A 16,049-nucleotide genomic window follows, 5' to 3' on the forward strand; every position below is an offset into this window, starting at 1 on the left:
TTCTATCCTGTGTGCCTTACGTAAGTTACTTATCAAAGCCTTGGCTTCCTTATCTGTAAAATGGAAATAATCGTTTCTAACCTAAAAATCCTGAGGATTCAAATAAATAACCAATGTAAAACACTTAACATCATGCTTGGCACAGAGTAAGTGCTTGGTAAAGTTAAATATATCACCATTATTGTTACTGTCTTTTGTTATTAATCCTCTATCCTACAGGCCACCTCGTGGTACTCTTCCTTCCAGGACCTCTGCCTGCAGTCAAGCACTGTCCCGCATTTCCCAGGACAGGAGGAGTCCAGCCCTGCCCTTGGGCTCCTGGGTAGTAGTAGAAACTGGCATCAACAACCCCAGGCCAAGCCGTCTCCCAGCAGCTAGTTGTACAGCTAAGTTGGCTGCAATAAGTTGAAACCTGGCTCCCGTTTCTCCAGGTCTAAATGTCATAACTGTTGGCATGACCACAGGACCACAAGGAGGAGAATTCAAAGAGTCCTCGAGAGCATCAAAGAAATCTTGTTGAATTATCATTTCAAAGACTCGACAAGGTAGAAGTCATTACCATTAATGATGTTTAAGATGGTTTCGTTGTTCCTGGTGTAGAACCCTTGGCAGCACGTTTCCAGCCAGGATGCAGGCAAGAAGATCGAGGAAGGAATAGGAATACCTCCTAACAGCTCCCTAAAAGGGAAGCCAGGAACAGAGAGGCCTTCCGAAGGTTCGGGAAACCATGAAGGCAGCAGCATGAATGGTGACTGGAGGTGGAGTCCCCGGACACTTTGCTCCAGGCCCAGCTTCGGGCTATCAGTCTTTCTCAAAGACCAAAGAGACAGATGCCTGCAGACAACTCTAATCAGGCATCTAAAAAACTTAAGCTGCGCTGCAAGTCCAGGTTACGGGCAAAGACAGCCACTTGCTTTGGATGTTCTCCCAGAGGGATTTTCCTCCCTGTCACCTTCTATTTTCTAGGCTTCAAGATAGACATGAAAAGATAAGACAAAATCTCTAAAAAAATCTCTTTACAGCCACCCCATAAGGGAGGCATTTCCATTTTACAGACGAGGACACAGGCTACACAAATTAAGTGATTTGTCCAGTGGCACAAGCAGGACTTGAACTGGGGTCCCTGTGTCCCAAACGCACATTCTCGACCATTGCGACATTGCTACTTGAAGTGTGGTCTGCAAACTGGGACAGGTCTGTGAACTGGGACAGGTCTGCAAACTGGTTACTGGTTCAGAAGTTCATTTCAGAAACTGAGAGTGAGCTTGGAAAAACTTCCAGAGCAATCTGACAGAGTGATTTTATGCCTATTTAATCTAATTAATAAAATAAAATGGCTTGCATCTTACCTGTGCTTTATTTCATATTTCGAAACGTTCCTTTTTATTGTATTTTATAAAAGTTTCAGTTTGCAACAAAGCTGGGGGGATACCATCCCTGACCTGCTACCACAGTGAGTTTCAGAAGCTGTGGCCCAACGGGGCTGTGCTCTTGGTTTGGTAGAGCTGGGCACTCAGAGCTGCTTCTGAGACATCCTTGTACTTGAGAATCAATGGATCCTAAACTTGATGAGACCTCAGTCTGAAGCCCAGAAACACCCACAAGTATGGAGAAACAAGCCCTCCCTGCTTGTTAATCACGAGAGCCCTGAGCAGAGGTGCTATGGCTTCCCTCTGGTCTGTCCAACCTGCATCAGGAGCCATCGAATAAAAAGAGAAGGGGAGGGCCTGGGATTCAGCACTGTCTCCAAAATGAGGCCCATACCATCTGGCTCCCTTTAAAAAGAAGTGTTTTGTTTATTTCTTATTCCCTTCCATTTATCTTCTCATAGGTAGAGAGGGACAGAGGAAAATAAAAGTGCCCGAGCTCCCTATGCAGATGGACCTGATACAAGAATGAGACTTCTTGACCTACCTGGCAGGCTGGTCCTGGCCGGGTGCAGGGAGAGAGCGGGTGTTAAAGCCGGGCTAAACTCTAAGGTACGAGGTGCTTAGCGCCAAGTATCACTAGCCTCATTAAGCTCTTTAGTCTTGAAGAGAAAAACCGCAATATCTGCCTCCACCTTCACCTCCTCCCTCCTTCACAACGATTAGCAAAAACCCTGGTTTCAGAGCGAGGGAGCTCGGGCATCTTGGCGCATGATACAGCCTGCTTGGTTGTCGGTGAAAGATGCTCTGGGGATCCTTCTTCCCTTTGGTCTGAAAAGTGGTTGAGCCAGGATGGGGACCAATCCTAGGTGGGTTTTAGGAGGCAAAACCTGGATGATAGAGAACTTATTCTTACTTACACACACACACACACACACACACACACACACACACACACACAAATACACAGCTCAGGTTCTGTTCTCATCACTAGCGATACGTACACCAGGGGATACAATAGAGAAAGTCTCCATTCTCATGAAGCTGAAGTTCTAATCACATGAGAAAGATGACCAACTATTCACAAGTAAATATATAATAAATGCCAAGTGTCCATTAGTGCTTTGAATAAACCAAAGCCATAAGATGGGAGACAGAGAACGAGGGTGGGACCCTTAATCTCTGCAGGGTGCTCAGGGAAGGCCTGTCTAGTAAGTGTTATTGGGCAGAGACTTTAAGAACGTGCCATATTTGGACAACTGGACGAAAAGGTCACAGGCAGAGGAACAGCTAGTTCGAAGGCCCTGGGGTGGGAGGATCTTATTAGCCAGGAGGCCAGGAGGCCAGGGTGGCTGGAGCACAGTCAACAAGAGAAGAATAGAAGACGAGGAAGGCAGATCATATGTCCAATCCCGGACTTCACTGAGTGTGTTGGGAAGCCATCGGGGTAATTGAGAGGATATTGAGTAGATGAGTGACATAATACAATTTGGGTTTTAAATATCCCTGGTTTGGCCTGAGTTGGTAGCCCTGGAAGTGGTGAGAGGGGCAAACTTAAACTTGGGATAGTTTTAGAAGGTAGAACTGATTGGACTTGGTCCCTGGGCTGAATGGTAAGGACAAGCCTTTCCCCTGAGGGAAGTTTCTGAATGCTCGCCTTGTGCCTGACTATGGATTGTAATGGGCACAGAGACCACTACAACAAAAGGCTCTACGATAAAAGTCAAGATCAGATTCCAATCTTTTTTATGTACGTATGTATGGCTGCAATGGGTCTTCGTTGCTGCATACGGGCTTTCTCTGGCTGCGGCGAGCGGGGGCTACTCTTCGTTGCAGCGCGTGGGCTTCTCATTGCGGTGGCTTCTCTTGTTGTGGAGCACGGGCTCTAGGTGCACGAGGGCTCAATAGTTGTGGCTTGCGGGCTCTAGAGCACAGGCTCAGTAGTTGTGGCGCACGGGCTTAGTTGCTCCGCGGCATGTGGGATCTTCCTGGACCAGGGCTCAAACCCGTGTCCCCTGCATTGGTAGGCAGATCCTTAAACACTGTGCCAGCAGCGAAGTCCCCAGATTCCGATCTTGACCTCAGCTGCCCTGAGATGCTGGTGGCTGGGCTGCTAGTCATGTCTACGAAGCCCATAGCCCTAAGTAATTTAGAGCTTTGCTAAAGTCAGACACAGCAGGAGTCAAGCCCCCTTTCTGATTCTTATTTGCAACCTGACTTGGGGAAAATGACTTTTCCTCTCTAAGCTTCAGTTCCCTCATCAGGACATAGCTTGCTGAGCCGTTTTGCACAGTAAATGAGATCACGTGATGAAGGCACTTCATACAGTGTCTTGCACACAGTAAGTGCTCACTTAATGTTCAAAATGCAAAACAAAATCAAGGTGTTCTCCAGTGGACTGAGGCCTAAGTGTGTCCCTCACTGTCCTCAGGCCAGGAGAGTTCACCAAACAGACTGCGCATAGCCCCAAAGACAGCCCACTGTCCAGGAGACATTCCCCGGGGGTGGGGATCAAGCTGTACACCCAAGCCCACTTCCTGCAGGGTCCTCAAGAGGCAGGGGACCCAGGTGGCCATGCTGGAATGCCCCTAGGAGACAGAGAGCTCAAAGTGCTGCTTTCTGTCCTAGCATTATCACCAATCTGCTCTGTGACCTTGAACCAGGCACCTTCACTTCCTGTCCTGGGAAGGGAAGGAAGATGGGGGGGTGGGGGGAGGAAGCGAGGAAGCTGTGTCCTAAAGAAACAGAATGGCTTGCCATTCACTATTCGGGGGCCAGAAACCTCAAAGAAATCACAAGCGGAAAAGGCTGGAGCAGAGTGAAACTCCATCTGTTTCCACACTGTGTGCTATACGACCCTTGGCACATGTCCCCACCCTCCGCTGGGTGGTCTCATGACCCCAGGAGGAGCATGCAGTTTGATTTCTCAAATAATTGGGATAATGGGAGGGAGAGATCGGGAGACACGGGGATCTCATGCCTCCTAACACGATCTTCTGAAACACCTGTCAAACAGTAATGACCTAGACCCAGGGGTTTCCCGCTGTGTTCCAGAGAGCCCTGAGGTCCTGGGAGATGCCCAGGGCACCGCAGGGCTGAGGTCACTGATCAGGTCCTCCTTCAGCCAGAGAAGCTCCGCTTTTTCCTTTCTTTTTCTGTGATGAGGTTTCGGGAGGTGCTTTCTTTCAAATACTGGTTGTAAATTCAGAGCCCTTGGGGCCAGGCAGGTAAAATAAATAAATGGGACAGGCCAGCTACGAGAGACCGAGGTATTTGGCAATGTAGGGAATGCCTTCTGCCCCCTTAGCTGCCACTCAGCTCCCCCTGATTGCTGCCATGCAGGAATAGGGCGCAGCAGTGCCAGATTGTCTGCTTCCTCTAGAGAAACGAGAGATCCAAACTTGGATGTGATTAAATGCACCTGCCAACTAAAGCACACATGTCTGTGGGCCACCAGTTTGCAACCTCTGGCTTTCAGAGAAGGCAAGAAGCATGGAGGAGGAGGAGGAGGAAGCCAGGACCCAGAAGGTGGGCTCTTCCCCGCCTCTCCCTTGGAGCCAGCGGACTGTGGGTGCCCCACTTACTCAGCTCCGAGATGCTCCCCACGCAGGTGGCCAAGAGGGACTGCTCCAGGGTCCGGAGCTCCAGCTGGGCGTAGGCATTGGCGCGCTCGTCGTGGCCCAGGGACCCGCCGTTGTAGGGACTGAAGTACGCAGGGAGGGAGAGGACACCTGTGGGGAAACAAGGCGGACAGTGTCAGTGAAAATAATCAATAAACAATCAATAGTAAGAATAGGAAAGAGTTTTATTTGAGCCAAACTGAGGACTAGCCCAGAAGCCCACTGTCCAGGTTACTCTGAGAAACCTCTCTGGAGAAGCAGGGTTTTCGGCACAGTTTTATATCTTGTCAGAACAAAGAATATTAAACAAGTCTGGGTTACATTTCTTCAAGGTTTGAAAAAAAAAAAAAAAAAAAAGAACAGACCAGCACGTACATAGGAAGTCGGTATGCCTTAGCACCTGAGAAGGGAGTCTTTTTTTTTTTTTTTAAACATCTTTATTGGAGTATAATTGCTTTACAATGGTGTGTTAGTTTCTGCTTTATAACAAAGTGTGGGAAGGGAGTCTTATCATCCAAAGAGGACCAGCATTGGCATCCCAGGAAGGGAGGCATTTAATCTTTATTTTTAACCTAGACGTTATTTACTTCTGGTCAATGTGCCCTTTTCTTTAATAATTAAAGCCGATGTACAATGTATGTTTGATAGGCCACAAACAGGCTATTTTAGTTAGCATAAAATTCAAGGTAACTCATGGATAAGCCAGAATGACTTCTCTATATGTCAATATGTGAAAATGTCTTTTATCAACAAGTCACCTGAGGATGGAAGCAAAGCTCAAAGGCCACAACTCTGCTCCCTGTCTGCTCGAGTGCGGGTGGTGGGCAAATCGCAAGGCTCCACTTAGGACAGCTGACTTTTCACTGTGGACGGTGCTGCAAGAGCCAGGATGAGGGTGGCCCACCTGTAGACGTGGTTTAAAGCAATGGGAGACCATCCTTTCTTGGAGCTGCACAAGGAACTGGCCTCCAGAGGCTGGTGGGCCACATAAGCGTTCATTCATTCCTTCCCTGCTTCACTTGCTGAATATCCAGAGTGCCTCACTCGGCCCAGGTGTTCTGCTGCCTTTAGGATTCCGGGGTGACAAAGAGACCTGGCTTTGTCTTCACGGAGCTCAGTGGATGGGGCGGCAGATGGAAACGTTCACCCTGCCCACCCAAAGGGCGGCATCGCCCTTGGAGTCCTCCCACTTCCTCATGCTGGCCCCCCTTCCTTCTTCAAGCCAAGAATAGGACTAGGAGAAACCACAGAGAAAAGGATGTTGCTTTCCCCACTCCAGGAAGGGGACTCATCCAGCCACTGGCCAAGGCCAATTAGCGTTTTTCATTAACACTTCAACAATAGAGGAGCAGAGCTGTCAGAATCAATCCCAGAGGGTGACAGCCTGTAAATTTCTCCAACTCACTGTGTGGCTTCTTAGAAAGCACCAGAAAAGCAAAATCAGACTGGCTTAAAATTACATGTTGGTTCTTAGGAGCATGTGGCCACAAAGATTCCCAGTTTTTGGTAACTGCTTCTTCTTTGATCAAGGCATCTTTGTCCAACCCCCTTGAACTTTATTTTTTGAAAGCAACATACCCACAGGAATTTATTTTAGTCACTTTTGGGAAAATCTCTTAAAATTCCTTGAGATAACAGAAGAGCCCCTGGGATGTGGCCAAATCCAGGCTAGACTTCCCTATCCTGTACCCAGAAATGTCACAAGGATGACAACAGCCATAGGTCCTGCAGCAGAGAGGTTAAGACAGGGCCTTGGAGCTGGAACATTTGGGTTCATGATTCTAGCTCTGTCACTTAAACCAGCGGTGTGATCTTGGGCAAGTTACTTCACTTCTCTGTGCCTCAGATTCCTCACGTGTTAACTACAGGTAACAAAAGTTACCTAGCTCACGGTGTGGCCGTGAGTTGTCAGATGTCCATGTGTGGACTGCTGCGTGGCTCAGAGTAAGTGCTCTTTGGGTACTCTTGCTATTGCTTTTCCTATGTGCTGGGAACGCAGGCTTTAGGTACACTATCTCATTTGTTCTTTGAACAAGGTGGGCACTGCTGGCTCCACTTTAGAGAATGTGCAGAGAGTTTCAATAACTTGCTCTACCAAGTGGCAGAGCTAGGATTCAAATCCAGGTCTGACTGGCTCTGGAATGTACACGTTTCACCTCTCTGTAAGCCCAGATTCAATGAACACACCACCAAGCTCACCTACGGCTGTCCCGATTCAGTGTTATTCCTGCTTGGTTCACCCATGGAAGCCCCAGTGCTGGGCCTCGTGTGCTCTTTTATGGGGCAAACGCACATGGCAGCCTTCCTGCTGCCCAGATCCTGGCAGCGTTCTTTGGCCACGCTCTAGGTTCGGCTGCCGGTCAGCCCTGCCCTCCTAGCCTGCCCCTCCCCTGACCCAGCCTCCCTGCCCTCCCCAGCACTGCCTCACTGCCCTGCTGTGTGGCTGGGACCTGCCGCTCTGAATCTCCCTCCGACCCCTCCAGGATGGCAGCGGCAACGGGCTCCCGATCTGGGCGCTGGTTCGGCAAAGCAGGGCATCAAAGCACTTCCTCAAAGCTCTGTTTCCAGTGGACGGAGGAGGGCATGACTAGCTTCCCCCTGCCCCCAGCCCTGTCCCCAAAGCAGAACCTCTCCCTGACAGCTGAGGACCCAAATGCATTAGGAAGACCTGGCTCTGAGCATTAAAACAAGTAGTGAAACAAAAGACAACCCTCCCATCCCCAGCCCGAACTACAAGCTCAAACCCACGGGCAGCCCAAATATTTGGGAGGGTTTCTACGCATCTACGGGTCTAACTCAGGCCCTGCTCTTCCTCTTCTCTTCATTATTAATCCACAGAAACAACGCTGGGGACGTGTGGATCAAATTTACAGCGCTTAGGGCAAGGGAATAGGAAATTCAGCTGATTTGTCAAAGGATTCCCAGAGAGAAATATTATGTCAATGGATCTAGTAACAAGAGCTTGCAGCTCCATTAATAATAGTTCCCATTTTCCCAGTCATCACCCACCCAAAGGGGTTTTCATTTAATACTGTGGCAAAAGTAATTATGAGCCTATTATTGATAATAGTAATTGATAGCATCACAGCTTTTGCATAGTATCTTTTGCTTTTAAGAGACTTCGAACACCGAGGAGTACGTAATTTATTCTTCCGGCAATGGAGGTAGGGAGGTCATTATCCGTAATAGCCACTGCTGACTTTTAAAGAGTGCTCACTATGTGCCAGGACTGCGATAACTTTATATGCATGATCACATGCAATTCCCAAGGCTTCATGAAGTACTGTTTGCACCCATCTTGTACATGAGAAAACCAAGGGTCCCGCCCCCAAAGTTAAGTGACTTGCCCAAGGTTACTGAGGGTCTGAAACTGAACTGGGGCTAAAATCTCAACCTCTTGATTCTCAAGCTGTTGAAATGAAATGACGTCCTAACTTTGGCCCCCTTGTCCTTTAGTTAAAGAGCACAAGGATATTTGAGAGAAAAGGGGTTCTGTTCTGTTTGCGCCTGGGGTCTGATAGGAGGAAATATAAAGAAAGACCCAGAAATACGACTTTCTTTTAATGTGTCTCCAGGCACTGCCTGCCAAGGAACCCTGGAGGCCTCGCGTAAAGCTCTACAGACTGAAGGCCATCTCTCTTATTCCCTCTGATCTTTCCAGAATGCAGTTCCATAGCTTGTCTTCCAAATCTGCCCCTTAAGAAAGCCTTTTTTGGACTTCCCTGGTGGCGCAGTGGTTAAGAATCCACCTGGCAATGCAGGGGACACAGGTTTGAGCCCTGGTCCGGGAAGATCCCACATGCCGCGAAGCAACTAAGCCCGTGTGCCACAACTAGAGTCTGCGCTCTAGAGCCTGCAAGCCACAACTACTGAGCCCGTGTGCCACAACTACCGAAGCACACACGCCTAGAGCCCGTGCTCCAGAACAAGAGAAGCCACTGCAATGAGAAGCCTGCACACCGCAACGAAGACCCAATGCAGCTAAAAATAAATAAATAAATTTATTAAAAAAAAAAAAAAAGAAAGCCTTTTTAAAATGTCAATGTGAAATTCTTCAAACACTTGCCTTAAGTTCTCTCAACACTTCAGTGCCCTCTTTGCCCCACAAAAATTCCCAGCTTTAGGGGATGGGCCCAGGGCAAGGTCATTCTGGAAAAAGGGATTTCCAAAAAAAAACAAAAGAAAAGCAACCCCCCCTCCCCCATCTGTTTACTAAAATCCTTAGAAAAAAACTGTTTATTTCAGTCGTGATGGAAAAAAAAGCATGCTGGAATGAAACCTGTATCCCTTTATTAATTAATAAAGACACCCCAAATCAATCCCTGCTGAACTCTGTAAAAGTTACAGAGAAAGCCCACGTGCGTCACTCATATCGTTGCTGTGAAATGAACTCCCGAGTGTGAGGCAGGGAGGCAGTAGGCATGATGACCCAGGCACCCTCTGTCTCCCTCGTCTACAAAATCAGCATTTCTGTGGAAACAACATTCCACCCCAGTGTGCTTTGACTGTACGTGAAGCCTCTACATTTCTCAATCTGCACACAGAACCACAATCTTCCGTCACTCAATTTTTCTCAAGCAGGTTGCCCAACCCTTGAATCTCGGAACTCATTACCTCATTCCCCAAAGCTTCCAGTCCCTTCTCTGAGCACAGCACCACATCCACCCAGTTGCCCAAGAACAGATCGGTGAGTCATCCTTATCAACTCTCTTCCTCCTCCCCCCACACATCCAATCAACCACCAAATCTTGCTGCTCTCATCACCTTCGTATCTCAAAAATCCGTCATTGCCGGGTCAGGCTACCATCTTCCCTCACTGGATACTGCAGCAGCCCCTCCCCATCTCCTCCCTCCATCTCACCCCATCCCTGACAATCCCTTACTCTGGTCACGCACTCTTATTTACTCTGGCTTTAAACTCTTCAACCACTGCCCACTGCCCTCACTCCCCACTGCCCTCATAAAGAGGTTCAAACACCTTTTCACAGATAAGAATAGATAATATTCTTCTTTCTTTTTATGATACTTAGAGATGAAAATAATTCTGCCAGTAAATAGGGAAATTCCCAGCACTTCTCAAGAAATCAGCAGAGCTAAGAAGCCTACGCACTGGAGAAAAGGGAACACTCCTGCACTGTTGGTGGGAATGTAAATTGATACAGCCACTATGGAGAACAGTATGGAGGTTCCTTAAAAAACTGAAAATAGAACTACCATACGACTCAGCAATCCCACTACTGGGCATATACCTTGAGAAAACCATATTTCAAAAAAAGTCATGGACCACAATGTTCATTGCAGCTCTATTTACAATAGCCAGGATATAGAAGCAACCTAAGTGTCCATCGACAGATGAATGGATAAAGAAGATGCGGCACATATATACAATGGAATATTACTCAGCCATAAAAAGAAACGAAATTGAGTTATTTGTAGTGAGGTGGATGGACCTAGAGTCTGTCATACGGAGTGAAGTAAGTCAGAAAGAGAAAAACAAATACTGTATGCTAACACATATATATGGAATCTAAAGAAAAAAAAAAGGTTCTGATGAACCTAGGGGCAGGACAGGAATAAAGACACAGACATAGAGAATGGACTTGAGGACATGGGGAGGGGGAAGGGTAAGCTGGGAGTAAGTGAGAGAGTGGCATGGACATATATACACTACCAAATGTAAAATAGATAGCTAGTGGGAAGCAGCCTCACAGCACAGGGAGATCAGCTCGGTGCTTTGTGACCACCTAGAGGGGTGGGATAGGGAGGGTGGGAGGGGATATGGGGATATAAGTATATGTATAGCTGATCCACTTTTTTATACTGCAGAAACTAACACAACAATGTAAAGCACTTATACTCCAATAAAGACGTTTTTGAAAAATAAATAAATAGGAAACAAAACAAACAAAACAACAACAACAAAAAAGAAGATTATGGGCTTCCCTGGTGGCACAGTGGTTAAGAATCCGCCTGCCAATGCAGGGGACACGGGTTCAAGCCCTGGTCCAGAAAGATCCCATATGCTGCGGAGCAGCTAAGCCTGTGCGCCACAACTACTGAGCCTGTGCTCTACAGCCCACGAGCCACAACTACTGAGCCTGCGAGCCACAACTACTGAAGCCTTGTGCTCCGCAACAAGAGAAGCCACCGCAATGAGAAGTCCGTGCACCGCAACGAAGAGTAGCCCCCACTCGTCACAACTAGAGAAAAGCGCGTGCGCAGCATCGAAGACCCAATGCAGCCAAATATAAACAAATAAAATAAAATAAAAATTAAAAAAAAAAAAAAAAGAAGACTATGTACACCTGATCCTGGTTTCTGCAGGCTGTTTTCCGAGTTTGGTCACTTGGCTCTGCTCCAGCCCTGGGCTCCTTCCTAGGTGATTCTCCACCAGTGCCCAGAGAGGGTGCCAATGAGTCAGCTGGGAAACCCAGTGCACAGAAGACTGGGAGTCCCGCCTTCTTGCTGGCTGCCAAGCAGGAATTCGACCTGGGTTTCAGCTTGCAGAGGTTGCTGGCTCCTCCAAGCAAGCAAGTAACAAGCCAGAAGCCAATGGACTGCACACTGGGTTGACAAACCAGATTTTCAGTGCTAAGGTTTTTCAGAAGCAGGGCTCAGCCCAAAGGCCAAGTCGATGGGGATTTCATTCTCTTCTAAGACACAGGGGTCAACTGGGTGGCCTCTCAAGTCTGCTCCAGCCCTGGGATCTTGCACTCTAACTGGCCCTTCTGTGGACTCTAGCACTAAAGTGTACCCCTTAAAACCTTTCCCCCCACTTTCATTCCACTATTTAACTTCTGAATTGTGGAAACAAATAGGCCCTGTTAGTATTATTTCCTGTGATTTAATTTCCCCCAAGTTATAACAACAGCCCCCCAACAGACACAATACACACAAAATTGTAAATGTAAAGATGTCCTTTTTTTGTGAAAACTGGGTAGATTTACAGTTCAGTTTTTCTAACCAGTCATCAAAAGGCCATCAAGACTGTAACATAACTGTACCCCCAACTTGACAACCCATTCCCATCCCCAGGGCTCTCCACAGATTTGCAAATGTTCTTTTCAGGGTGCTGTGACTACAGTGGGCCCAGCGACCTGTGCAAGTCTGCGTGCCTAGCATCTTCTCCCGCCCCTGCCCCCCCGACACGCCCCACCAGACTCACTGGCCCCCCAGCTCAGGGAAGCTCATTTGTGAAGACAGCAAAGGCCACTGCCTGTCTCCTGTTTCTTTAAAATGAAACCCGGCATGCAGAGGATTACTCTTTTACTGCCCTTGAGAGGAAACTTGGCAGGGCGTCTTCTGCCACTTTTCTTAGGAGCTGGAAGCTTGGGTGGGGTTCGATCCATAAGCTTCTGAAAATAAAAATTATATTGCCCCACTGAACAGTTTCCAAATAGCCCACATAATCCAATCCTTTTTATTTTTTTTAAAGTGTTTCCATTCTCTGATCTGGAATCTTATATATAGTACGTTTAATGCCCGGTTGTTGCATATTAGTCATACTGAAACAAAGTGCTGAAGAGTTAAAGCTGGAATATTTTCCAGAGAGACCCAAATGGAGTATAAGGACAGTTGATTCTAAAAAAAACCCACTTCACTGAATGGTATTTCCCCTGATATTCGAAGTCCAACGAGATTGGGGGATGGGTGTTGAAGCAAGGGGAAGATGAAGGAAATAAGGAGGAAAACCTAGAAGTGGAATGAAATCTGCTTGACTTGATGAATCGTCAATCATCCCTGTATAAATGATTCATCAAGAGTAATTGAAAGCTCATGTAATTCTCAGCCAGAACCCACCTAAAGATGAGATCACCATACTGTGAGGCCCAAGAGTTCAAGTGAGGAGCAAAGGTTAGGAGACAGGAAGAGAGAAGAGCTGGGGTCTAAACTGAGTTTGGGAAGCAGGTTTTAACCGTGGGTTAGTAATGAACGGAGATGGGCGAGCCCATACCGAGTAGTACTCTACGCCACGAGTGGGATGAAACAGCCTTTGAACCCACATGAAGACCCTACCAGCGGTCTCATTACAATTAGCTAGTACTGTTACTAACCCCATTTACCAATGAGGGACACTGAGGTTTAAATGGGCTGGGTCACTTGGTGAAGGTCACAGAGCTAGAAAATGGCCGAGGTGGGATTCAGACCCAGCTCGTCCATCCCGGGAGTCCACACTGCCTCTCACACGGGGCTCTGCCCATTCAAGCCCAGGGACAGAAGACTTCCATCACCACTCACCAGACCAATTAGCACTGCCCCTTCCCCTTCTTCTTCAAGCTCAGGAAATTAAAAGCAAACATAATCATGCTCTGGTTAACACCTCACTCTAAGTTATCAGAACTCCACCGGCTGAAGGTGGTCTTCCGCTTAAGAGAGGCCCAGAGGGCCAGGAGCTTACCATTAAACTGCGAAATAAAAATGCACATTTATGACTGCCCAGGGAGCCAGGGGCCAGAGAACCCAGGGCTAGCGAGATCAAAGGCTGTTGGAGTACAACGCGCTTGTTGCCAGCGTCCCCAATTCTCTTAAAAAAAATATACGGTAAAAAGCAAACCTCACAGTGAACACTGGGCTGAATTCATCTCTCTCTGGAGTCCTTGACAGTCTTGGGCCTTCTGGCAGGGAGTGGGGGGGGGGGGTCCTGCTTGGGGAGCTGGCCTTGGGCTGCCTCTTTTCCCTCCAGTTGGTAGCAGCACCTCTGACCTCAGGGCTGGCTCACTCAGTTCTCAGAGGGGCTCCAAGCAGGGTGAGGGTTTAGATGGGGAGAGGGGCCACCATAAAATAATAGCCCAACAAAGCAGTGCGGGTGAGCCCAGAAACTCCGCTAGGAATGCTGGCTCACTGGCATTTTGGTGATTTGTTTAATTAAGGTTCATATCAGAGACCCGGAGGATGAATATGCCCGTAAAAGAACTAGTAGAGATCATGGACTGCTGCTTAATTCTTTTGAAGTGAGAAAAGACCTAGCGAAACGCAGCCTGTTCATTGCCATTTCCCCCCCCTTGCAAGAGAATAAAATAAAGCCACAGTAACCAAGCAGATCAATTTCAGGAAATTAAACCTAAAGGTGAACTCTGGAAAACCCGGCAACCGTCACAACATCGGGGGGTATGGCGTGGAGAACTCACACGTGGACCACTGAGATTTTTCCTGTGGAAAAAGATCTCTGTTGTGTTTGGAATATTTTTTAAGAGATTCTGGGTGGCCTCGCTCCAAAGTATTGATGTAACACATCAAGAACTTGAGCGACCCAGGAAGCATGAGTCTTGGAACTGCCACCTCTTAAAAAAAAAAAAAAAATCCATCACATGACCATGGTCCTCTGTCAAATGCTGTCCTTGACCCATGGTGGCAGAGCACGCTAGTTCCTGTGAGCCAAGGACAACATCCAGCCACTTTTGTATAAAGGCAACAACACATTTAAAACATAAACACACACTGTCATCACCCTAAAACATCAGCCCTTCCCCCAACCCATGCACACAACCACCAAGGTGAGAGTGGTTCTCTCTGCACTAGGGCTATAAAAATGTTTTGAACTACTATGCTTTTTAAACTTTTTACAAATATGATTTATTGGTGGTGTAAAAAGTGATTGTTATAAGAGAAACAGGGGACGTGGTGGGGGAGATGTACTTAGAGGGAGAAGAAGGTGATAGAATGTTTCTTCTGAGCATAGGAATAGCCATAATTTCAAATATGTTAGAAAGTTAGTTAACTGAAATTAAATTTTTATGTAAGAAAACAAGAGAACGTTTAAAAAAATTACTATGATCTAATTACCTATAAAGAGCCCAGAATGGAGGTCATCTAACATAAAAGATAGTTATTTCTGCACGGGAGAACTTTAGATGATTTTTTTCTCCATTATTCTTCATGCTTTCTTTCTACTGATTAACTAATGAAACTATATATTTTAATAAAAACAAAACCATTGTTACAACTGTTGTGAGCTCATGGAGGAAAAAAAAGTAAATAGAAGGAAAACTTGATTGTTTTATATAAATATTAATTTAAAAAAAAAGATAAGGGAAAGAAACTCAGACAGAAACTGTTCTATATTCCTAAGCAGGGGGTGAGATTTTTGTCTGCAAGTCTCATTCCAAGAATCGGTCGCTCTGAGAGCCAGCCCCTTCACCTGGCCAGATGGTAGGGACTCAGGGGCCACCTGACTGGTCAGGGGAGGGGGGGGCACTTCCTCTGGTCCAGCCATGTACCCACTGGGCTGAGCCTGTGTGATCATGATGCAGCCACGTGGCAGTCTGGACCGCCAGTACTCTCAGTCAGTCGGTACAGGCTGCCACTTGCTGGGACTGAGCACAGGGAGAGCTGGGGGAAATCCTCACGCTGCGCCAAGTGTGAAAAGAGAGGCTTGCCACTACCAGTGCTGCTGGGGGTGGGGTGGGAGGTACCGGTGGGCCCGGGAATGGGAGAGAGGGCAAAGCACGTCCCGGGAGTGATCCCGGAGCTACATCTCCAGTGAGAGCAGTGCTGCCGGCAGGAAAAAGAGGGGAGTGGGAGAAGGCTCCAAGTGTCAACTCAGAGGAAGGAGAGGGATAAATGAGCCCGAGCACCTGTAATACACACAAGTCATTCCTTAGGGGTTAAAAAAAAAAAGAGGCAAATGTCACAAGGTCCAGGGCAGATGGCCAAGATATTTATTAATAGAACATGAATGCATCATTAGTCAGAAATGTACTGTGCTACAGTCCTTCTAACAAATATAACCTGCTTCAGTCGGCTTTGGTTCCCATTCCAAATGGCTCTATTAAACCCTCCAGATGATTTAAGAGCATGAGTCAGAGGGAAGAAGGTTCAAAACTCAGCTATGAATCTTATTAGCTATGTGACTTTGGACTAGTTAATTAACCTCTCCGAGCCTCAATTTGTTCATCTGTCTAATATGCCTAATAATAGCTCCGAATTCACATGATTATTTGAGAATTAAAAGAAGTTAAGTAAGTAAGCATTTAGTAAAATGCCTGACACATAGTAAGCATGTAATAAATGGTAATATCTTATAAATGGCCTCACGGATTCCCAGGGCCAACGGCTTTGGGAT

General features: G+C 47.1%; 1 protein-coding gene across 1 annotated transcript in view; it reads right to left on the reverse strand.

Moving 5' to 3' along the window:
* Positions 1 to 16,049, reverse strand: part of ABTB2 (ankyrin repeat and BTB domain containing 2) — a 179,751-nt gene that overhangs the window by 42,093 nt on the left and 121,609 nt on the right. Inside the window, exon 2 of the mRNA XM_059931367.1 lies at positions 4,952 to 5,098. Coding sequence (XP_059787350.1) covers positions 4,952 to 5,098 — 147 coding nt within the window. The remainder of the gene's footprint in view (positions 1 to 4,951; positions 5,099 to 16,049) is intronic.

This window comes from Balaenoptera ricei, chromosome 8, assembly GCF_028023285.1.
Source record: "Balaenoptera ricei isolate mBalRic1 chromosome 8, mBalRic1.hap2, whole genome shotgun sequence".
In the NCBI taxonomy this organism is placed as follows: Eukaryota; Metazoa; Chordata; class Mammalia; order Artiodactyla; family Balaenopteridae; genus Balaenoptera; species Balaenoptera ricei.